Below are 25,054 nucleotides of genomic sequence, written 5' to 3'. Positions count from 1 at the left end.
CACCACGGGGTCCCAAGTCTAGTTTCCGTGGCCGGGGTGCAAACGCGGGGGGAAGCGCACGCGCACAGCCGTCTCACCGTAGGGAACGCGTCTCGGGCGGCGAGGTCCTGCCCCACCCGCCAGCCCCCGGCCCGCCCCCGGCCCGCCCCCGCCGCGGAGGACGTCGCGCTCGGGAACTAGCCCGGCTGCGGGCTGGAGGCCCCGCGGCGGCCCTCCTCGCCCGGGTCTCCCCTTCCCCCTCGGCCCCTCCCGCGGGGCGACCACGCCCTAAGAGCGAAGGCGCCTCAGTAACCGGCCGTCACGTTGCGCCTGCGCCTTGGCCCCGCTTCCCGCCCCCCGCCCCCCGCCCCGGCGGCGCCCGCGGCCGACCCGGTTGGCTCTGCAGTTGCGCAGCTCCTGTCCCGGCCCTTCTACCCCGCCGCCTCCTGACGCCGGGCGTGATGTCACCACGCCGGCGGCCGCCATTACAGAGAGCGGAGCTCCGGGGCTAGATCGAGCGGAGGAGGGCAGCGGCCGGCGGCCGGGCACCGCAGGGAGAGTCCGCGGGTTCGCGCCAGCGCCGGGCAGCCGCCAGCAGCCGCCAGCAGCCACACAGGTACCCCGGGAACCGGCGGCGGCGTGTGCGTGTGGCCCGTGTGCGGGCGGCGGCGCCGGAGTAGCGCGGAGCGGCAGCCGGTTCGGGCGGGTGGCATCATGGACGAGAAGGTGTTCACCAAGGAGCTGGACCAGTGGATCGAGCAGCTGAACGAGTGCAAGCAGCTGTCCGAGTCCCAGGTCAAGAGCCTCTGCGAGAAGGTGAGCTTCTCCCCGCCTGCGGCAGCGGCGGCGGGCCGGGCCCGCCGGGAAGGAGGCGGCGACGGGGACGGTGCAACATGGCGGAGGCGGCCGGCCCGGGCCCCCCGAGCCTCCCAGACCGGCGGCCGGCGCGGCCCGGCAGCGGCTCCCGGGCGACCCGGCGCCCCCTGCCTCCAGCGCGGGGATTGGTTGTCGCCGCCACCGCCGCCTAAAATGGCGCCGTTCCCCCGACTCCGGGGCTTCCGAGCCTCCCGGCTTTGGTGCGGGGCAGGGTGGCCGGCGGGGCGGAGACCCTGCAAGTCGGGGTCGGGGACGGTTTCGAGATGCCTGTGAGAGGACCTGGGTCCTACGGCCTGGGCCGCGGGGCCGCGACTCTTCCGTGAGCCGCGTGCCAGGCTTTTGGCTTGTTCTCGGGCCTAATTCTTTGGTCCAGAGGGATCCCCCAAAGGCCAGCTCGCAGGCCTGATCCCAAGACCTGTTTAAAGGTCACTCGGCTTCAGTTCTGTCCTGGGTGGTCTGTGTGAAACTCACGGACTGAGCAGTCCTTCCCAGAGGCTTGACTTTAAAGTGGGGTTACAGGGATTTAAAAATCTGTCCCTAATCTAATTTCTACGAAAGTCATGGTGGGAGATGCAGGAAGGAGTACAACTTATATTTCATAGTTGGAAGAAATGGAGAATTTGGTGAGTCATACTACATAAGGAGCTTTGGGATTGGAAATCAAGTGTCAGTTGAATCTATGATTTATATGCTGACTCAAATTGGGTACTGTGAAATCCTTCTGTAAGCTGGACGTACTTGGCATTTTGCCTTGTGTTTTTAAAAACGAACAACGTAAACTCGGAGCCGCAAATTTTGTATACTGGCTCTTTGTTGGAAAAGTTACTTCTTTGTATTTTTGAGGCTTTCAGTAGCGATAGTAACTGTTGATTGAGCTTTTACTCTGTCCCAGTCGTTGTGCTTTTTAGTGTTTAAATATCTTACAGATGTTGAAAATAGAATGCTATAGTTCTTTTGAGAAGTCCATTTTAAATGGCCCAATTTCGTTTTGTTTTTTACCTAGGGGTTGAGAAACAGGTAGCCTATTTGGCTATTGACTGTGTTGTGTTTTTGAAGCCTTAGGAGTCAGTTTTCTAATACATGGAATATGCTTATCTCCACTATAGGTAGTTTAACTTCTCTTGTCAAAATTAACTTGGCAGTATTTCATTTTAGTTCAGAATTTCGGATTGCTGTATTTGCATTTTGTGTTAGTGAAGAGTTATTAGAGAGCAATTATACTGACTCGTTTGCGGTTTGATGGGAAAATTAGGTTCATGAGTTTGATGTATATGCTCCTAAAGCAAGCTTTTTTGGAAACTGTGCTGTGAATAATTGCAATTTAAATGAGTCAAATTCAGATTTATTTATCCTTAGCCTGAGCAAGTCTCCTGCTAGTTGATTAGGTGGCACATTTTCTGTTGGAGCTGAATTTTAATGTTAGCAATGTATTGAGTCTTTTTTGTTCCTTCTTTACTCATCAGATAAGGATGGTGTTTGTGTTAAGGGTTTAGAAAGGGGCTTTTAAAACTTTTAGTGTGTATTGTCAAGTCTCAATTTCTAGGTGCTCTAAGTAATGGTTTTAATGACTTTTAAGGATCAGTACTTTATATATAGACTTTGAGTCAGCATCTGGCTAGATGACTAGTCATTTGTGTAGGAAACATTGGAAAAGAAGGTAATGATATAATTGGAAGACCACTGGACTTCAAGTTATACCTGAACACTAGTCCTCTTTCTGTTTCAGAGTAATTGTGACTGACCTTGGGACAACCACTTAGTCCACATTTTCCTATTTAAAGAGTTAAAACATGTTTTAGGGTCCCTTCTAATGTGAGATTATATATAAAATCAATTTAAATTAGTGTGTTGTGTTTAAATATTGAGCACCTACTGATTTTCCACAATTCCTTACTTTTATGAGTGAGATGAAAAGCAATAAAGTATAATCCTGTTTGTCTCAGGAGCATGAATCTAGTTGGAAGTTAAGTATACATGAACCAGGGAAATAGAGGATTTGTGTTGGAGACTGTAGGAGATAATTTTGGGTGCTTAGGGTTGGGTGTGTGAAACTTGATGAATCTGGTAAATGTCATTGCTTTCCTGTCTTTGTAAAACTAAGATATAGTGAGATTAAACACTCTGTACTCAGGGTGAGATTAAACACTCTCTACTTGGTGGCTCAGTGGTTGAATGTCTGCCTTTGCGCAAGTTATGATCCCGGGGTCCTGGGATCGAGTTCCGCATCGGGCTCCCCACTGGGAGCCTGCTTCTCCCTCTGCCTCTTTTTTTTGTGTCTCTCGTGAATAAATAATCTTTTTTTAAAAAACCCAACAATTTATGCTTATCCATTGTGTCCAGATTTCTGTTCTTAGGGCCAAAAAAGTGGAAATAATATTTGAAATTAGGTTCCCAAGAAATGGATCCTTTGAGGGGGAATATTATGCAGTCTTCATTCTCTTTTTAACTTTGTAAGTATTTGAACTTTTGGAACTATGTTAACTTTGCAAACTAAATTTTAAGGCAGCTTCTCTTTTCACTTTTAATTGAGTAGCCAATAGCAGCACATCTAGTGAAAGCTACATATTTTGAGAATCTTGAGGGAACCATTTTTCATTAGTAGAATAGTTTTTTCTTTTGACGAAAAGTTACTTGTTGGAGATAGGTACTTGGTGTAGTAGTTGATTGTTTAATTATAAGAAGGAAGAATAATACAAAAGCCTTCCCTTTTATCTCCCTGAAGATGACTGCTCTGAATGAAATATTTAAATGGTACAGATAGAAGTATACCATGGGAGGTCATGGTTATTAAAAAATTCAGAGACCATTATTATGGTCTCCCATCAGCAATTAATTAACAGTGGTAGGTGTTCAAAATGCAGAGAATCCAGGTGTGTCTTTATAGACAAAGGTGAATATGGTTTTTATACAGTTGACTAGTTGAACTTTTTTTCCCCTTAAGGTAGGATTAAAGTTTATATCAAAGTCAAGATGAGGGGATCCCTGGATGGCTCAGCAGTTTGGAGCCTGCCTTTGGCCCAGGGCACAATCCTGAAGTCCCGGGATCGAGTCCCACGTCGGGCTCCCTGCATGCAGCCTGCTTCTCCCTCTGCCTGTCTCTGCCTGCCTCTCTCTCTCTCTCTCTCTCTCTCTCTCTGTACATCATAAATAAATAATAAATAAATAAATAAATAAATAAATCTTAAAAAAAAAAAAGCCAAGATGATACTTGGTATACTTTGTCATTTTGAGGATCCTAATTTTAGTTGATTGTTGAACATTTATTTTGTGGTGAGTGAATGCAGTTTTGTCTTAGGCACAGTTCTATAGTCAGTAACATTACTATATTTGTATAACTGGACTGGTATGTTTCCATTTACAGATTGGAAGAAGTAAATAGTATCAACTACAGTAAACAGTCTTTTATTATGTGACTTCACCAGTGGTTTAATTTAGGTATGATTTTTGGCTTTGTCCTTTCAGGTCTTACCAAACTTGTGGAGAATGTTGTTTGATAGCCAGTTTTGTTTTGTTTTGTTTTGTTTTTTTCTCCAAAGGAGTTCTTTACCTACATATGCTCTTTTCCATGACTTTACAAACACTATAAATAAAATGCAGTCATTAAGGCCTCACATTTGTTACATAAGTATGGGAAAAAGCAAACCCTCCTTCTAACTGGATGAGCCGCAAAATATATGACCAAGGTTAAATTTCTATATGAAGTGAGTAATTTTTGTGAGTTGGTATTTGTGCTTAATTTAAAAGGTTGTTTTGGGGTACCTTGGTGCAGTTGGTGAAGCATTGGACTCTTGGTTTTGGCTTAGGTCTTGATCTCGGAGTTGTGAGATCAGTCCCCACATCCAGCTCCTTGCTCAGCCTGGAGTCTCCTTGAAATTCTCTCCCCATCTCTGGCCCTCCTACTCATGCACAGACGTGTTCTCTCTCTCTCTTTTTGGATAGATAAATCTTTTAAAAAGATAAAAAAGGTTCCTTGGTTAATTTTTATTAGAGTCATCTGAATATTGAAAACAAATGGAAGTGTTGATGCAGAATGATGTTTGCATCATATTTTCACATACACAGTTCTCCTAACAAGTTTATGAGATAATTGTTATCCTCAGTTACAGATGGAAACCAGAGGCTCAGAAAGGTAAAGTGACTTGACTTTAGGGGCTAAAGTGAGATTGCCCAGGCTTACAGAATCTTTTTTTTTTTTTTTTTTTTAAAGATTTTATTTATTTATTCATGAGAGACACAGAGAGAGAGTGAGAGGCAGAGACACAGGCAGAGGGAGAAGCGGGCTCCATGCAGGAAGCCCGATGCGGGACTCGATCCCAGGACCCCAGGATCACGCCCTGGGCCGAAGGTGGCGCTAAACTGCTGAGCCATCCGGGCTGCCCGGCTTACAGATTCTAAGCCCAGTGTTCTAGTCTTGCTTCACAGCCTCCCCTTTATTTTCTTAGGTAGTGTTAATAATGAAAAATAGAGGTGAATTGGGGTCAAACTGAATTGTACAGTCAATAGCTCTGTAAAATAAATAAAGCATTATTTTTATTTTGAATGCTTGAAAGCTTCCTATTCATGTCACACACACTGTTTGTCTCATTTTGTCCTGGAGGAGGAAACAGTAATTATTCTTCAATTTTGAATGTGGTTGGCTGCATTTGCCCCTCAAATAACATTAGTGAGAAGAAAATGCCAGTTAATTTTCTGTGTATCCTCAGTGCAAATCATGATCTAGAAACTGAACTTTAAAACATTCCAGGAAAGTATATCTAACATTTATATTCTTCAATACAGCTTGTAAAATGCCTTATTATCATAGCTTCTGCAGTCCGACCTACATGTGCCTGTGTGTGTTTCATGAACTCCCAGTCATGAAGTAGTAATTCAGTTGGTTTGGAGTTGACTTAAGGAGGAAGTATTGATAAGGTGAACAGCCCTACTATTTGGAAACACAGGTTCCCCCAATTCTTTTGTTTTCTCTGTCAATGTCAAGAGTTGTATCTGCAAATATTGGCAGATACAACTCATGCTGTAGAAACCAGAATGGACACTGGAGGGGAGTGTATGGGTAACATTTGTGTCACCTGTCCACCCTCACTTTTATGGCAGGAGGTATTGCCTATTGTGTTGTAAGTTGTTTGTGGAGTATTCTTTGTTTAGGTTGGAGGAGGTGAGCTAGGAAAACCAGGAGACATTAGGTTTGCATTGAAGTAATAACAGGGGTCTTTTTTTGAAGGTGCTCAGAAGAAAGGAAAAGTTAGGTGTGGCAGAGAAACACTCCTCTTTTTTTACTTTTTTGACCCATCATTTTTGTTTTCTTTATTAATTTCTCTTTGCCATCTTTGTCTGAAAAAGCCTTCCAATTGCAGTTTGCTACACAAGTGAGATAGAAATTGGACTAGAACTATGAAGGGGAAAGAATTTGGGTTTTTTTGTTGTTTAGATAACTTTTACAGCTTCTGGTGCAGAGGTGGTAAAAGAAGCTGAAGTAAAGAGAGATCTGGCTGCTGGTGGATGGCTGGGGGATGGGTTCTGAAAAAATTGTAAAGAGCAATCTGGGATTAACTGCTTAATTTCTTAATACAAAGTTACTGTTGCCTACTTTTATATTGGTAGCGTGGTTTAGAATGGATGAACAAGGCAATGACAGAGATGTGTGTATATGAATCTGGATATTTTCTAAACTGTACATGACCAGTTGGCCAGTCACTCTGGCACTCCATGTCCTCACCCTCATTTTAATCATTTAGTCACTGTTACAGATGGGAGTGTGACTGATGTCGAGGGGACTGAAAGAGGATTGAGAACCTTTCTCTAGAGTGCTCCTGGAGACTGCATCATTTACCTAGCTAGACTTACATACAAAGTGTAGTTCACAGAGACTGCAGGGTCTGTGATGCTATTAATTATGTGACAGTGTATGTTTAGTTTTGGAATTCATTCGGTCAAAATTTATTAAGCTCCTATTTATGTGCATTATCCATTTTTGCTGTTTAGCTTTGTCAAGATAGCATTATCTTAGGGATTTGTTAGTTTTTTGCTCTAATGGTAAGGTTTCACATTAAGAGATTGAACTTGTAGTAAACTCTATAGATAAGAAAGGTTTTTAGATTTTTGTGCTAGTGGTGATCAAGTGCATTTTATTTCTCTGCCATGCATTGTTTGTAAACTGGCAGTTGTGCCCACTACCTGTTTCTTTTGGGTGGCTGTGACTTAGTGAAAAGGCTTAAAAATGCTTTAGTAAAATTTTAGTGATAGAAGGAACCTTAAAGACCATCTAGGCCAAGTCATCTGGTATAGATGAGGGAGGAAACAGACACCTAGAGCGAATATTATTTGTGATGAATTGTTGTCATAAGAATTTTTAAACAATGGCATATATATATGTATATATATATATATATATATATATATATATATCCAACATTTCTCTGTTGAGTAGATTACATATATTTTTCCCCTTTGCAGGAATGATTGGGAATGTTTTAATTCCTGCACATGTTTATTTGACAGAAAGAGGTGGAAAAACATCAACTGATGTTTTTTCTTTTAATACGGTTTTAGAAGGACGCCTGGGTGGCTCAGTGGTTCAGTGCCTCCCTTCAGCCTGGGGTGTGATCTTGGAGTCCTGGGATCGAGTCCCACATCGGGCTTTCTGCATGGAGCCTGCTTCTCCCTCTGCCTGTGTCTCTGCCTCTCTCTGTGTCTCTCATGAATAAATAAATAAAATCTTTATTAAAAATACAATTTTAGAATTATTCCTTATTCCTGAATGTTTTTCTTTTGGTAAGATCCTAAGCCTTAAAACCAAATAGTAACTACCAGTTCCTAGAACATTACAAGGAAGATTATAGTACTTTTATAGTGTAATCACACAAATATTATACATTCAGTATAATCATATAGAAGACCAAAATGTTTCATAAAACGTTAGAGGCATCTGTTCGGTGTAATTAATGAAAGACAAGTAATAGGAAGAAAGGTTTGATAGTTGAAGATGATTAACACAAGATTTATTTGCTTCCGAGGCTAGTCCTACATACACCAAAATAAAAATTTAGCGGTATACACTAGTCTGTCATGAACCTTAATTTTTTTGTACAATTATGAAAACCTACTTTCTTTTTATCTTTCATAAAACAGTATGAAGCAAAATGAAAATCTGTTGTGGTTTTGAAAAAAAATTATTGTTGCTTGCAAATTTGCCCCCGCTTTTAAAGATTTATTTATTTATTTGAGAGCAGAACGGGAAGGGGTTGGGGGGAGGTAATCTCAAGCCACCTCCCAGCTGAACCTGATGATGGGCTCCATCCCGCGACCCATGAGATCACAACCTGAGCCGAACAGAAGAGTTGGATGCCCTGTTCTTTTTTTAAAAAGTTTTCAAATGTTTATATTCTGAAACAAAAGTAAAATTCAAAAATTATTTGTTGCATTTTTTTCAGGTTTGCTTGTCTTATGTCTTTTTGGCTGTATTAGTAGAAGATATACTCAATTGTGATTAAATTGTGAAATGTTTTATTTATGTGAAGTAGAGTTCCATTGAACATTTTAATTAATCAGATTTTTAATAGAAAAATATCTAAGAGCATCATCTAGCTATCGATAGATACTCAAAAAATTTGTGTGGATAATCTGTATAAGAGGAGAAATAACTGATAGTAAATAAACATAGAGTAAAAAAGTTTGAACTCCAAAATAAAAAGCACCAGGTAAATCAGAAGGTAACATTTTGTATTTGAAATAGATTAGAATGAGTGTATTCTTCCATTTATTATTACATATAAGTTGGAAATAATTGAGCTTTATAAACTACGTATGTAACCAGAAAATGTTCATATATTTTACTCTGTAAATTGAAAATCTCCGGAAAGGAAATAAGTCAAATAAACAATAGATGTGTAAGTATGGGAGGATAGTATACATCACTTTATTTTTTATTTTTATTTTTATTTTTTTAATATTTTGTTCATTCATGAGAGAGAGAAAAGCAGAGACACAGGCAGAGGGAGAAGCAGGCTCCATGCAGGGAGCCCAATGTGGGACTTGATCCCGGGACTCCAGGATCATGCCCTGGGCCAAAGGCAGGCGCTCAACCGCTGAGCCACCCAGGGAACCCCTATACATCAGTTTAAAATGATTGCTATAATGCTATAGGACATTGGATTCGTGAATATGAACTTTAAATATTTTATTTCTTTGGGAGAGAGAGAGAGAGAACGTGCTCATGCGTTGCGTGAGTAGAGAGAGAAAGGGAGAGGGCAATGCAGACTTCCCACTGAGCAGGGAGCTAGATGCAGGCTCTATCCTAGGACTCTTGGATCATGACCTGAGTTGAAGGCAGCCGCTTAACTGTGCCACTCAGGGACCCCCTTAAATATTGAACTTTAGGAAACAAGTTGAGGCATTTACCAGTTTTAAGCATAAGATTTGTATATGGGTAAAAGCTGGAAGGGAATACAAAGAAATGAGAATAGTTTTTGTTGATGTGGTGGGTTTAAGACTGCTATAACCCATCAACACTTTAATGTTCTTCAGCGTTCTTATACAACAAATTTTTACATAATTGTAATCATTTGCATTTTAGCATGTTTGCTTGGTTTAATAATAAAAATGCATTAATATGTTGTATGACTTTATTTAATATAAAAATGCATAAGTATCCTCTGTCTTTTTCTGTGGTACATGTTAAGGAGAAATTATACTGCTGTTGTGTGCTCTTAAGGAAATTAATTTATAAATGGTTTGTGAGGGATCCCTGGGTGGCGCAGCGGTTTGGCGCCTGCCTTTGGCCCAGGGCGCGATCCTGGAGACCCGGGATCGAATCCCACATCGGGCTCCTGGTGCGTGGAGCCTGCTTCTCCCTCTGCCTGTGTCTCTGCCTCTCTCTCTTTCTCTCTGTGTGACTATCATAAATAAATAAAAATTAAAAAAAAAAAAAAAAAAAAATAAATGGTTTGTGAATCTGTTGTTGGTTCCCTATTTTCTCTTTTTCTTGTCTATCTTGACTTCGATGATTTTAGGAGTCTAGTTTAAATTTGCTTTTTTGTACATGTTATTATGGTGGTTAGGGATAGCCCATACCCAAGAAACCTGATGGTAAGTTGAAAATAAAAATTGTAAATTTCTGAATCTGAACTCAGATTAATTAATAATTAATTAATAATTAATAATAAATTAATGTTCTTAGAGGTTTCTTTTCTTCTAGTGACTCTCCAAATTGTTTGAATTTTAGGACAGTAGAAAATTTTAACTTTTCACAGTTAAGCTCTTATTACTGGACTAGCTTATTCTAGTTTCAGCCTTGTTCTCGGAAGTTTTGTATTAGATCTTTTTTCCTTGAATTCACTGATTTCAGTCTATGCCATTTGAATTTTAGTAGAGTTCCTACTGAAGAATCAATAAATAATCAGTATGGTGCTGATTACACTATTTTTAAAAACCTTGATCTTCTGTTTTGTTTTGTTTTTCCCCCAAATGTTTATTACTGAGACTTTTGAAGGCCTGAAAAAATGTTTTGGGGGAAGCAAAAAAGTTTGGGGTATGTGTCTTTTGCTTTTGCTTCTCTGTATAATTCAGGTGCAGAGGCTGAGGCTCTAAATTATAGGAGTCAATACCAGAAAGTGAAAAGGTAGTTATTAAAAGTATAAACATCTTGAATGTTAATTAAGTTGCTTTGAAAATCTGGTTTTGCCATTTACCTTGAATATTAAGCTAGGAAGTTGAAGTTGTATATCTATCTACCTTAGAAGCTGATGGTTGGTGAAGGCAGCCTGCATGTTCTAAAGGAGACTCATTAGATTGCTTTTTGGCCTTTTGGGTAAGATCAAATATTAAGGTGACTGACTCATTAGAGATCCCATTAGGTGGCCCATAGAGGAGGTTCTCTTATGTGCTTCTGAGACTTGAAAGGCCTTGTGATAGCATAGCTCCTCTGGCATTTCTTTTTCTGTGATTAGTTTTTCTTGACTGTAAAATAATCTTCAGTGAGGACATCTGCAACTGTTATTGCTTTGGTGTTTGGGATAGTGTATTTTGGTGTGTAGTAATGATTTGGGAGCTGAGATGAGACCCCACCGACCCTCCCCAAAACAAGTATACTTAAATTCTTTGTAAGCTTGAATTTTTGTTGTTAAGATACACTTTATAGTTGTCTTGATGGCATCTGGTGCATAATACTATTTTTCTCCAGGATTTAATTATAATTGTTCTGGTCTCAAATTTGGTAGGAAGAGAAGAAAGAACTTTGGCTTTCCCAGATGTAGAAGTTTAAGATGTTAATTTTATAAATACAGTGTCCTTTCCCTTTTGGAGGACAATTTTGTCATGTCAACATAAAAAGGAGCTGATAGATCTGCTAATAAGATATTTTCTTTCTGGGAGTGTCTGTATATGTATACCAGGTGTATACCAGGGAGCAAATACTAGGATATACATTGTAGTGTTTTTGCCTTCCCTGGTAACGGCCTCTCCCTGAATCATAATCCATCAGGGAATATTCTACTTCCATCATGAGAAATTAATCAGGTCTGTATATATTCATTATGGTCTCCCAAGATGGATTATTGGAGAGAAAAGCAGGCTGCCTAAATAATACTGTTCTTTGTTTAAAAGTGCAAAAGAAAATGATTATGTTTTTGTAGGCACGTAATATGTATGTAAAACTTGTAAACAGGGTTTCAAAAGAATGTACATCAAAATACTCTCAGTGGTAACTTTCCCAAGGGATGTGGGATTGTGGAGGGTGGTCAAAGGTGACATTTGGTTTTATCTGCTGCTTAAAAAAAAAAAAAAATTAAGGATGTGTCACTATAACTTGCATATTTTTTAAAAAATTAAAGATCGAATCACCTAGCTGGCTCAGTTGGTGGAACATCTGTCCAGATCTCAGGGTTGTGAGTTCAAACCCTATGCTGGGCTCCATACTGGGAGTGGAGCCTATTTTAAAAATAAGTAAGTAAAAGTAAAGATAGAGTGTTTATCATTGTGATATGTTGAAATTGAAATAAAAGGAACAAATAGCATTTAGGTTTGATTGTCCTTTTATGATTTGAATGGGAATTTTGAGTATATTGTAATAAGGACCTTAGGATACTTGGGAATGGCAACTTTTTATCATTCATATAGTATATCATTGTCCCTTTAAAACTTCTGAATAACTTGCAAATTTCTTTGAAGTGGGACCTATTATTTCATTTGTGACTATTTCCATTACTGTGCACCAGGTGCTCAAAAACACTGGACATGGTATTAATGCCAAATAGACTAGGGAATATCCCTAGTGAAATTCTGCATTTTAGTTACAATAAATCATGGGAGATTGGAATTACCCTAGCAAGATGGATTATTTCTTAAGAAAAATACCACTTTTTGAGACACGGTGAAATGTTTTTCTAAATTTAAAAATAGATCAAATTAATTATTAATTTTTGGATATCAGTGATTGGTCAGTGTCTTGAAATAGGCTCCCCAAATGTTGGGAGACTTGGAAATAATACTTCTTAGGGGCAGCTGGGTAGCTCAGTCAGTGGGGCATCTGCCTCAGGTTCCGGTTGTGATCTCGAAGTCCTAGAATGGAGTCCCACAGTGGGCTCAAATAAATAAATCCTTTTTCTTTTTTTTTTTAAAGAATGATTCATAAATTTCACTGCATTTGGGGAAGCATTGGTGTGGAGTGAGGAGGGAAGACTAAAAAAAATTTGGTGCTTGGATCCCACTCCTAAAGACTCTGGCTTCATTGAGAGAGGAGTAGCCTCAGTATCTGGGGTTTTCTTTTTTCTTTTCTTTTCTTTTCTTTTCTTTTCTTTTCTTTTCTTTTCTTTTCTTTTCTTTTCTTTTCTTTTCTTTTTTCTTTTCTTTTCTTTTCTTTTCTTTTCTTTTCTTTCTTTTCTTTTCTTTTCTTTTCTTTTTTCTTTTCTTCTCTTTCTCTTTCTCTTTCTCTTTCTCTTTCTCTTTCTCTTTTCTTTTCTTTTCTTCTCTTCTCTTTTCTTTCTTTTCTTTTCTTTCTTTTCTTTCTTTCAAGTTCTCAAGTGATTTTTCATGTGTGGAGAAGTTTGTATACCACTGCCTTAAAACCAGTCCTGGTTACCCTTGGTTGTCGCTCAGAATGTAATCAGCAATGGCTCATTAGCAACAATTCATTATGGCAATTTCACCTCTATGTTCTAGTGTGTTGCCTTCCCCCCGATGCAACTTCCCACTGTACATTCTGGAACACCATTTCATAATGCTAGCTGCATATAGAAGAAAATGCTCAATAAATCCTGAGTGTATGAAATAAATACTTCTAATCCACTTTGAGAAAAATTTCTTTTTACCTTCTTGGTTTAACTGAAATCTGGTTCTTCCTGAGAAAGTCATGTACTTTCTCTAATAGCCTTCCCAGATAGTTGGATGCTGCCTTTCTCTAGGATAAAGTTACCTGTCTTTCGGGCTGCTTTTCTCTGTCTAGGTACCCAGACTCTTTTCCTTACTACTCTTAGCTGTTATTTCTTCATTCTCCGGAGACGTTGGTACCAGTTTCCATGCCTGTACTTCTGATATTGTCCTGAGAGACATCCATGGCTTTCCCTGAAGATGATCTATCCAGTACCCCCAGTATAAATTCTTGATTTATTCAGCAAATAGATATTAAATGCCTTTTACATCTCAGACATTGTTCTAGCAAGGTTCTGTGTATGCAGTCGTGAATTAAAGGAATCTGGTGAACATTTTTTAGCTCTTAGTCTTGATAGTTGAGTGGAAAATTGATTAGAAGCAGGCAGAATGAGGGATCCCTGGGTGGCGCAGCGGTTTGGCGCCTGCCTTTGGCCCAGGGCGCAATCCTGGAGACCCGGGATTGAGTCCCGCGTCGGGCTCCCGGTGCATGGAGCCTGCTTCTCCCTCTGCCTCTCTCTCTCTCTCTCTCTCTCTCTCTCTCTCTCTCTCTCTCTGTGTGTGTGTGTGTGTGTGTGTGTGTGTGACTGTCATAAATAAATAAATTTAAAAAAAGAAAAAAAGAAGCAGGCAGAATGAAAGCAGGGAGTTCAGTATGGAAGCTAGCACAGTAATCCTGGTGAGGTAATGGTGGCTTGGACCAGGATAGTGGCAAGAAAGATAAAAACAGATTGATTTGTGTTTTGGAGGCAGACTGGGCAAGACCTTTTGGTGGATTGGTCCCTGAATACTAGTGGCCTTTAAGCGCTACTCTGATACCCACATGTGTAGCCCTACCTCGGAAATCCGAAATTCACTCCTCAAGTTTTCTACCAGTAGATCTTTATTCTAGTATTACTTTGATTAGACTTGTTCTTTGGTCCATGTTCATGCCCTACTCTTCCCTTGCATTTCCTACGTGGAGTGACCAACTGTCATGGTTTACCTGAGCACAACTGAGGCATTTCTTGGGATGCCAGACTTTAAGTACTAAAACCAGGATAGTTGGGTCACCCTGCACCTACCCCAGTCTACCCCCTTCTCTACTCTTACTGGTATGTATGCTTCAGCCTTTAACCTTTTCCTCTTCCTGAGAATTTATACACAAGATTGTACCTTGTCTGTGTTGGACCTCTCATTTCCTTTTCCCATCCCTTTCCTTGGACTTCAGTCAGGCAGATTTCCTAGCTGTCCCAGTGTTTGTGATCCTGGAACACTGCTGCTTACTCTAGCATGTCTTAGCACTTGGCCTGATCATTTTATTTTCTGCCTCTCTGCTCCACTGTGTGCTTTAATGGGCTGTCTTGTTGTGTTACCTTATTAAATGAATCTCCACCGTTTACTTTGTCCCTTTCTTTTATCACTTAACATACATAGCCTGTACTTTGGTGATTGGTTACTTGTTTGTGGTCCCCTGTCCCAAGTGACCTGTCTTGTATACTGTGGTCCTCAAGTGGCTAGCACAAGGCCTGGCATCTAGTATCACTCAGATGATTGAGCAAATGAATGATGGTCTCCCAGTGAACTTTGGTTTTGGGGGTAAGGTAGATGATCTATAAACGTGTGTCGAATGACTGATGAGGTTTCAGTTGAGTGAAATAACGTTATGCTGCCCTTAAAAGTAATGTTTGAATTTGTGATTATGTGGGGGAATGCATATGCTGCCAAACAACTTTATAAAAAGCATGTATATCAAATAGTTACAGTTGTAAAACAAAGTTTGTATTTTTAGTATTAAGAGCTTAAAAGTCATGCAAAATTTTATAATGCCCCCCCCCCAAAAAAAAAAAAAAAACTAGTTAAGGGGGGAATTAGAAAGCTTTTCTTATAGCCTGGAGTGCCAGTATACTATAATTAGAACTTTAAGGTTAAGGAACTAGGTACCTGAATGTCTTGTTCCATTTTCATTAATCTTATACGGTTGCTAATAATAATCTGTTTAACATTTAATTAGATGGTACTTGATAGATGAGAGGAATGGAACTATGCATCTAGATACATGATTTTTCTAAGTATCAGGAGTGAGATAACAGAATCTGGCCATATTTTGCCCTCTTACTTTAATGGAATTATCAGTGCCTACAGTTTTGTCTTACATTGTGTCTGCTCGTTAAGCTACATTAAGTTTAAGTGAACATCTTTGTTAATGTTTAATGCCAAATGTATTGGTTTATTTTATCTCCCTTCTGTAGGCTAAAGAAATCCTGACAAAAGAATCCAACGTGCAAGAGGTTCGATGTCCAGTCACCGTCTGTGGAGATGTACATGGGCAATTTCATGATCTCATGGAACTGTTTAGAATTGGTGGCAAATCACCAGACACAAACTACTTGTTTATGGGAGATTATGTTGACAGAGGATATTACTCAGTTGAAACAGTTACTCTGCTTGTAGCTCTTAAGGTAATTTCACTGTTACCTTTGGGACATTTTGCAGAGGGTGAGACAGTCTCGTTCCTTTTTTCCTGGTGATTTGTGATTTTCTCTGAATGTTAATTTTTAGAATAAAACTCCATATTTAAGGAATGCAGGTATTCATGTTTAAGATTTATAAATCATAGATCTATCTTCATTCTAGATAAAGGGATGGTACAGAATAAAAGTAAAAAAAATTATTCTCATTCAAGTTTTTAGGAGAATATTAGAAGGCTGGTCAAATAAAAATGTTACTTCAGTTAATCAAGGTGTGGGGAGATAATATTATTACTTTTCTTGAAATAAGTAATTTTTTTAAATAAAACATACTACTAATTATTAGAATGTTTACAGATTTTTGACACAGTGATCCTATAATTAGACTTCGCTGAAGACTTTTCTAGAAATACACTTTAAAAAAAAATACACTTTTTTGAAATAAAACATACTAAATATCAGAATGTTTATACCTTTTGACACAGTAATCCTATAATTAGACTTTGCTGAAGAAGAAATTCAAGAGGAGAAGAGCTTTATTTGTGTGAAAACATTAATTGCAGCATTATCTTCAATACCAGAAAAAGAATAGATCTAAATATCCAACAGAAGTGAATATGTAAATTATGATTTCTCTCTATGTGGAATAGTTTGCAGCCATTAAAACTTGACGATCTAGAACAATAGGAATGATAATTAAAGGAAGTTGCTTTATACCAATTGTAGCTTTGGGAAATGTACAAATATCTGAAAATGAGACACAAAGTAGTGGTCACTAGTATTTAGAATGACAGGCTTCTCTGCCTTTCCCTGAAAAGAAAGTGTGATTTTACCTTTAGGGGAGATTTTATTAAAGAACGTTCACAATGGTAAAATGGCTTCCAGAAACCTCTAGTATTGCAAGAGTGGGAAGATGTGGTTTTGGCATGAGCTGAATTTTAGACAATATATAATGTGTGTGTTCATGAAGCCACTAGTCTGAATCATGTAACGTGCTACACAACTTGGAGGATACTAAGTTCTGTATCTGTAAAACAAAGCAGTTAGATTAAATGATGGAAAATTACTGCGGTGCCTCTAGATACAATGGAAACAGCCTTACAAGCTAATCTGTACTTAAAGCCTAAGATGAGTCCCAGTGCTCAGCAGAGGAATGAATATGCTGCCTTTAAGAATTTATATTTGAATGTTATGGGGCTGAATTGTGCCGCATACACCTCCCTCTATTCATACACTGCAGTCTTAACCGGTGGTACCTCAGAATGTGATGGTATTTGGTGCTAGGACCTTTAAGAGATAATTAAGGTAACATAGGTCATAAGGGTGAGCCCTAATTGAATATGACTGGTGTCCTTGTAAGAAGACATTAGGACAATATAACGGAGGGACGAGGATAAGAAATGTGAAGATGACCTTTTATTAGCCAAGTAGACAAGTCTTTAGAAGAAACTAACCCTGTTTACACTTTGATCTGGACTTGTTTCAGCTGCCCGTTTCCTCTACTTTGTTATAGCAGCCCTTACACAGAGGGTTTTAATACAGAGGGTTGGGGGAGGAAGTTAAGCAAGTAGTGCTAGGACAGAGGGCTATCTATATACAAAAAATGGACTTAGAATACCTCATACCATACAAATGGATCAAAATCAATCAGAGACCTAATGTAAGAGCTAAAGGTACAAAACTTCCAGAATGAAGCATAGGAGAAAATATTGTAACCTTGGATTAGGCAATGATTGATACTATATGAAAAGCACAGTCCATTAGAAAATTTGTTAAATTGGACTTCGTCAAAATTAAGATTTTTTTTGTTCTTCAAGAAATATAACTAAGAAAAAGGTATTTGTGTTCATATAACAAAAACCTATTAGGATTCAGTAAGATTAAAAATGGATAAAATACTTACATAGATACTTCATCCAAGAAAATACATGAATAGTCAATAAGCACATGAAAAGGTTCCCCAAATCATTGATCATCAGGGGAATGCATATTAAAGTCACAATCACACCCATTAGAATGCTGTTGTCCATAAGGCTGATAATAGCAAGTGTTAGTTTATGAAGAGATTAGAACCTTCATATACCAACCATTTTGAAAATGGTTTGGCAATTTCCCTAAAAGTTAAACATACTTTTTTTTTTTTTTTTTAAGATTTTATTTATTTATTCATGAGAGATACAGAGAGAGAAAGAGGCTGAGACACAGGCAGAGGGAGAAGCAGGCTCCATTCAGGGAGCCCAATGTAGGACTCGATCCCGGGTCTCCAGGATCATGTCCTGGGCCAAAGGCACCGCCGAACTGCTGAGCCACCCAGGCTGCCTAAAGTTAAACATATATACACCCATAGACTCATCAGTTATATTGGACTAGGAATATACCCAAGAAAAATGAAAGTGTATTTTATGTTTGTATGTATTTTATAAAAACTTATAGGCAAGATGATCATAGCAACATATTCATAACTCTCAAAAAGTAAACCATCCAGAAGTTCATCCTAATAGTGAATAAAGAAACAAAATGGGGCAGCCCAGATGGCTCAGTGGTTTAGCTCCACCTTTAGCCCAGGGCCTGATCCTGGAGACCCGGGATCGAGTCCCATGTCGGGCTCCCTGCATGGAGCCTGCTTCTCCCTCTGCCTGTGTCTCTACCTGCCCCCGCCCCCCCGTCTGTCTCTCATGAATAAATAAATAAAATCTTAAAAAGGGGGGGGTATACTCTGGAATACTCTGCAGCAATAAAAAAGATCTGCTGATGCATACACAAGTGAGCCTCAAAAATACTATAAGTAAATGAAGCCAGACACATAAAAAAAACTATATATTGTATTACTCATTTATATGAAATTTCTATAAAAAGCAGATCTCAAAAGACAAATCAGTGGTTGCTGGGAGTAGGAGTTGGGATAGCAAATGGGGGATATTTTTGTACTGATGGAAAGGTTCTAAAATAATCATGATAGTTACTACAGGACTATGCATTTTACCAAAAGTCATCTAAGTATAGAAAAAATTTCATGGAATTTTACAGCTGATAATTATGCTTAGTGTAAAGTTGGTAGTAGGGCAGCTCCAGTGGCTTAGTGGTTTAGAGCCGCCTTTGGCCCAGGGCATGATCCTAGAGACCCAGGATCGACTCCCACGTCAGGCTCCCTGCATGGAGCCTGCTTCTCCCTCTGCCTGTGTCTCTGCCTCTCTGTCTCTTTCTCTGTCTCTAATAAGTAAATCTTTAAAAAAAAAAATAAAGTTGATAGTAGTAGGAGTTTGATTGTAGTTGAGATGGGGTTCACCAAAACTCCGTGGACAGATGTCATTAGGTGTAGGGTCTCATTTCAGTGTAATATGGAGGCATGGAAGGTTTTCTTCACCAAAATTAGAACTCTGAATTTTCCTGTAGAAAGTTTGCCGAATTGTCATTTGGTTTTTGAAGGATCCAGGTATTCATATTGTTTTCTATTTTGTTGTTTCAGGTTCGTTACCGTGAACGCATCACCATTCTTCGAGGAAATCATGAGAGCAGACAGATCACACAAGTATATGGTTTCTATGATGAGTGTTTAAGGAAATATGGAAATGCAAATGTTTGGAAATACTTTACAGATCTTTTTGACTATCTTCCTCTCACTGCCTTGGTTGATGGGCAGGTATGTAGGTCTTCCTAAAACTTATATTGCTGATTGTTTTCATGAATCTGTTTTCTTAACGTTTAGATGCCACTTTTCCACCCACACATCCCTTTTAGACTTTTGACGTCTGTCCTTTGTATCAGGCACTGAACTGTATGTTGGTACCACAGGGATGGAAGATGTAGCCCATCCATCCTCTGAGGTTGTTTTTGGACAAGTCTTGGAGATATGATTAACTATTTAATGGTTCATGTAGAGGAGTGTACAGAAGAAATCGCAAGAAAATTCTATGAGAAGGAAGATAGTCTATGGTGAGGGTAAGGTCACAGAAATTCTTTCTGGGTGCAGCAGTAATCATTTATCAGGAAGAAGGGGGGCTGTATTCAGTAGTGTAGAGTAGGCTGGAAGAAAGCTCTTGCAGAGACAAGCGTGGTTCTGGCAGAACACAGAAACCCTAGTCTCACTAAATGATGTGGGCTGCTGCCTGTAGCTTAGTCCAGAATGTTTAAAGTTTATTTTATGTGAGGTTAACATTATAAACTACTCTTTTCAGATATTCTGTCTACATGGTGGCCTCTCACCATCCATAGATACACTGGATCACATCAGAGCACTTGATCGCCTACAAGAAGTTCCTCATGAGGTATTGCCTTTTTTTTTTTTTAAATAAGTTACTCTGTTTGGTAGTAAAATCATTTCAGAAAAGTTTTTAGAGGGGAGAAAGTTTATTGTAACTTTCATAGGTGTGTTCTCTCTTCTAATGCTTAGAAATGACCCTGTGTGGGTGGTATCAACACTCTTCTCGGCAACCTCATCCTTTAGAGGCTAATATTAAGAAACCTTTCAAGATCATAACACCTTTGAGACTGGGCTTAGAATCTAGGCTGTTGTCTTCAGAGCCTCTACCTTAATTACTCCTCTATACTGTCTGATTTGAAATTTGCATACTATAGGGCCTATTGCTCTTGGGGCACATTGATGTGGGGTATGTCTCTTAAAGACATTTGGAAATAGTTTATTTGACACAGATATTTGACTTTTAAAACAAAACCTTAAAAACAAAACAAAACCTTAGACTGTGTTCAGCAAATACCCCTCAAAGTGTGACTTCATTAAGGTCATGAATTACTCAAATCATTTTTGTAAGAAGTCAATTTATAACTTACTTTTTAGGGTCCAATGTGTGACTTGCTGTGGTCAGATCCAGATGATCGTGGTGGTTGGGGTATATCTCCTAGAGGAGCTGGTTACACCTTTGGGCAAGACATTTCTGAAACATTTAATCATGCCAATGGCCTCACATTGGTGTCCAGAGCTCACCAGCTGGTGATGGAGGTATGTTCTCTGAAACCTGATTTACCTTTTAACTAAATGCAATGAAGGAAGATACTAAGGAAGGGATTGGAGGTGGGAGGACTAATTAATGAGGATACCCTATGTATCCCTTCCAATGAATTTGCCATGGTAGCTTGAGCCTTTACAGAAGATGAGTTGACATGTTTTCAGAGAATTCTTCATGACTGAATAGTGCTTGGGATTTAAGCCTGGGAAAGTAAGGTACAGGGAACAGGGGAGAAGGGAATGTAACATTTTTAATCTCGATTTTGTTTCTTTAATGTATTTAAAATGTATATATACAGGAGAGATTGAGATGAAATACCAGATATTTTGGTAGTCCTTTTGGATGGTAGGATTACAGATAATTTAAGAAACTAAAAGGGAAATGGGACATTGATTAGCATACTTAGAAAATGAAGTTCCTATTAGATTAATACTCTTAACAACTGTGATTATTATGAAACATATGGCTTTGCTAAAGATAGGGAAAGATATTTGTGTACAATGCTTAAAAAGTAACTTGAGTATTCAGATGGACTTAACAAAATGAGGCCAGAGATCCTAGAGGCCTCTTTTCTTTGTACCTGGGCAGTGACTGACTGGGGGACCTTCCCCTTTGCCTTAGAGAATTAAGACAATTTTGGTCTAGAGGAATATGTTATATGCCTCTATAAGGAGTGGCCATATACTCATTCATGAATCATGTTTGGGACCATTGCAGTGGGAAGCTGATGAGATGCTGCTGTCCACAGAAGGCAGCCAGATGAAGAAGAAGCAGTTAATTCTTCAGTGATTAGTGCTGTGTTTTAGTGTCTTTTCTATTTCTAGTAAATTAGCTTTGTAATTTGGGAAAAATTAATTCATATATACACATTTTTCAGTTATACACAAGAGTACAGAAAATTATTAATATGTCCAGAAACAAAGCATTAATAGTTTTTAAGCCTTTTGGGAGGGAAGGGGAGATCTTTTTTTCTCTCGAGTCACATTTAGTTGTGTAAATAAGGAAATAAAATAAATAAGTTTTTAACACCTTTCTTTTCCTTATAGGGATATAACTGGTGCCACGACCGGAATGTAGTAACGATTTTCAGTGCTCCAAACTATTGTTATCGTTGTGGTAATCAAGCTGCAATCATGGAACTTGATGATACTCTAAAATACTCTTTGTAAGTATTTACACCTTAGTAGTTGGCTGCCATTACAGTTGAGTCAAACTGTATAGTTTGAATGGGAGTTAGTGTAAGAGTTAAAGGGCTCATGCTAAATCCAGATTCCAATTTGATTTTTATGTTTCCTTTTGTTTGCTTTTAAGATTTTATTTATTTCATTTGAGAGAGAGAAGGTGTGAAGAGAGGCAGAGAGAGAGAGGAAAAGAACCTCAAGCGTCTCTACACTGAGCAGGGAGCCAACATGGGGCTGAGTCTCATGACTCTGAGATACCCTGAGCTGAAACCAAGAGTCAGATGCTTAACCTACTGAGCCACCTCTCTGTTTCCTTTTGAACGGACTTAGGATATATTGAAACACTAACAGAAACTTGTCCTATATAGACCCCAATGTAATTTATTAGGATTCTAATTTTTTTTTTTTTTTTTGGATTCTAACTTTTAAACACATGTTTTTATTATCGGGTTAATAAAATATATCCTAAGGTTGAGATTACAAATACAGTACATTAGGCTTTTTAAATTATATTTATTTAGTAGAACTCTTCTTTCAAATAATCTTAGGAATCCTGATGTATAAAAAGTCTCTCTGCCTTGGCTCTTTGAGAAGGCATGCAGCTATTACACTCTTAATAAATGCATGATTTTAAATAAATAAATGCACGATTAGGCTACAATTAGGGTTCTGTTCCATTGAAGGCAAACTGAAATTGTATAGGAAAAAAATTATAAAGTTTGAAAGAATAGTGTCTTGATTTTGTCAGTAAATTGATACATGGAGTATAAACAACAAACATGTTTTGTTTTTCAGCTTGCAGTTTGACCCAGCACCTCGCAGAGGCGAGCCACATGTTACTCGTCGTACCCCAGACTACTTCCTGTAATGAAATTTTAAACTTGTACAGTATTGCCATGAACCATATATTGACCTAATGGAAATGGGAAGAGCAACAGTAACTCCAAAATGTCAGAGAATAGTTAACATTCAAAAAACTTGTTTTCACATGGACCAAAAGATGTGCCATATAAAAATACAAAGCCTCTTGTCATCAACAGCCGTGACCACTTTAGAATGAACCAGTTCATTGCATGCTGAAGCGACATTGTTGGTCAAGAAACCAGTTTCTGGCATAGCGCTATTTGTAGTTACTTTTGCTTTCTCTGAGAGACTGCAGATAATAAGATGTAAACATTAACACCTCGTGAATACAATTTAACTTCCATTTAGCTATAGCTTTACTCAGCATGACTGTAGATAAGGATAGCAGCAAACAATCATTGGAGCTTAATGAACATTTTTAAAAATAAGTACCAAGGCCTCCCCTCTCTACTTGTGAGTTTTGAAATCGTTTTGTTTATTTTCAGGGATACCGTTTAATTTAATTGTATGATTTGTCTGCACTCAGTTTATTTCCCTTCTCAAATCTCAGCCTCATGTTCTTTGTTATTGTCAGAACCTGGTGAGTTGTTTTGAACAGAACTGTTTTTCCCCCTCCTATAAGACGATGTTACTGCACAAGAGCACTGCAGTGTTTTTCATAATAAACTTGTGAACTAAGAACTGAGAAAGTCAAATTTTAATTGTATCAATGGGCAAGACTGGTGCTGTTTATTTAAAAGTTACATCAATTGATAAATTTTAGAATTTGTAGAATTCTAGGTAAAGAAAAAATAAAAATCAAGGTCACTATATAATCTCTCTGGTAACTCCTTGACATTCTTCAGAAGATTTTCAAGACTCATTTGTAATCCAGATAGTACAATTTGTCAGATAGCCAGCGTGCTCTTCGTGGGTTCTTCCTGCATATTACTTTGTCTGCAAGAAAGGAAATCTGTGCAGCTTCAGTAAGACTGGACTGTAAATCCATAGAACTTGAGATTTAAGTGTTTTGGGTTTTGTTTTAATAAAACATCATGTTTTCAGATAGAGCTTGACAAACTAATGTGTCTACTTTTCAGTCAGTGCAGTTTTCTGGTTATAAATATATTGCTATGTATGTTAGATGGACTCTTCATAAAAAACCAATGGACAGCTTTTGTACACTTGTCATGTTATCTTAGCGTTAACTTTGTCTCACATAAAGCTCTTAAAGTATTATCCTGTATTAAGCTCCTTTAGTACTACTAGTTAAACCAAATAGAAAACTATTGCGAAGATCATGGTTTAGTGTTATATACATTCACCCAAGGACAAAAATGGCATTTGAAATGAAGTGGCAGTGCTAATGAGTTTCCTCCACCCTTTTCTCCTTTGAATAGGATTAGAAAGTTAAAACAGTTCTGTGGAAACTAATATTTGGTAATCTTAAGCTATCAGGGTAAACTTCAGGGCACTTAATCATTACTTGTGTGAATGTAGTAATAAAAGTTCCTTTGCTTTGTATTGTGTTGAATTTGGAACTGACAAGGAAGTTCTCTCATACCTTAAGATACTTTAGGAAGATACTCATACACTCTATGTTAAAGAAATGGGCTAATTTCTTTTTATCTCTCCTGATCTAATTGACAGTATTTGTGGTGGTTTGCGGATTTGATGGTACAAAGCAAAAAACCCTGTTTTTCTACGTCTCCATTCCATTTTATTCTTTTATGCTTTCACAAGAAATACATCTATCTCTGTTTTTGCTTTGTTGCTTCATGCCCTTCCTCTTTGAACAAATAATATATCGATTTATAGCAGTTTTAACCCAGTATCCAAGTGATCTAAATACCAAGCAGCTGTTTTTCAAGTCCTGTGATAACTGATTTTGAAAGAATGCCTGTCTTCTAATCAATGTGGTAGTATCATTCAGGTGTACAAATTCTCTAATTCTTGTGGTTAGCAGAAAAGGGCTTGTGGCCAAAATGGCTTGGGTTTAGAACGATTACCAGAATTTAAGTTTCTAATCGTACAGAATGACTGGGCCGATGCCTTCTAAACTAGAAAGTGATAGTAACCTACCTGATTATGAAGTGGGTTAGACACACACACACACACGTCGGTAAGTATAGTAATTTCCTTTAAAAATATTTAATTCCTGTTGCTGATTTTTCAATTAGTAGATTAAAAGATAGTTTTTATAATAAACTTTTTTAAAAGCTTTTTTTTTAAAAAAGACTTGTCAACTAAAAATAAGTGCTTTGAGATTTCTATACGGGGGGAGCTTGGAGAAGTTTGCTTTAGAACTTTTAAGGGTAAAATGAAATGGCAAAATGGTGTACTCATTTCTTAGATTAACTATTCTTAGCAAACATAGATGGCTTTTTTCCTTTTCTTGGTT

At 38.6% G+C, this 25,054-nt stretch overlaps 1 protein-coding gene across 1 annotated transcript; it reads left to right on the top strand.

The window, feature by feature from the left end:
• The first annotated feature begins 432 nt into the window (after window positions 1-432).
• On the top strand, window positions 433-23,363 carry PPP2CA (protein phosphatase 2 catalytic subunit alpha). Its single transcript, XM_072841051.1, has 7 exons — window positions 433-795; window positions 15,447-15,656; window positions 19,132-19,305; window positions 19,841-19,930; window positions 20,461-20,622; window positions 21,676-21,794; window positions 22,606-23,363. The coding sequence occupies exons 1-7, from the start codon at window positions 694-696 to the stop codon at window positions 22,676-22,678; spliced, it is 930 nt and encodes a 309-aa protein (XP_072697152.1). The 5' UTR covers window positions 433-693; the 3' UTR covers window positions 22,679-23,363.
• Window positions 23,364-25,054: the final 1,691 nt, after the last annotated feature.

This window comes from Canis lupus, chromosome 10, assembly GCF_048164855.1.
Source record: "Canis lupus baileyi chromosome 10, mCanLup2.hap1, whole genome shotgun sequence".
Taxonomy (NCBI): Eukaryota; Metazoa; Chordata; class Mammalia; order Carnivora; family Canidae; genus Canis; species Canis lupus.
Note: the sequence above shows the minus strand (reverse complement) of the source record. Positions and strands in the feature narration are given on the sequence as shown.

What these genes read in the sequence shown, in the direction of transcription:
- PPP2CA (XM_072841051.1), top strand. Translation starts at nt 694, where the DNA reads ATGGACGAGAAGGTGTTCACCAAGGAGCTGGACCAGTGGATCGAGCAG. An exon ending in CTGCCTTGGTTGATGGGCAG is followed by an intron (nt 19,306 to 19,840) that starts GTATGTAGGTCT and finishes TACTCTTTTCAG; the next exon opens with ATATTCTGTCTACATGGTGG. An exon ending in TACAAGAAGTTCCTCATGAG is followed by an intron (nt 19,931 to 20,460) that starts GTATTGCCTTTT and finishes CTTACTTTTTAG; the next exon opens with GGTCCAATGTGTGACTTGCT.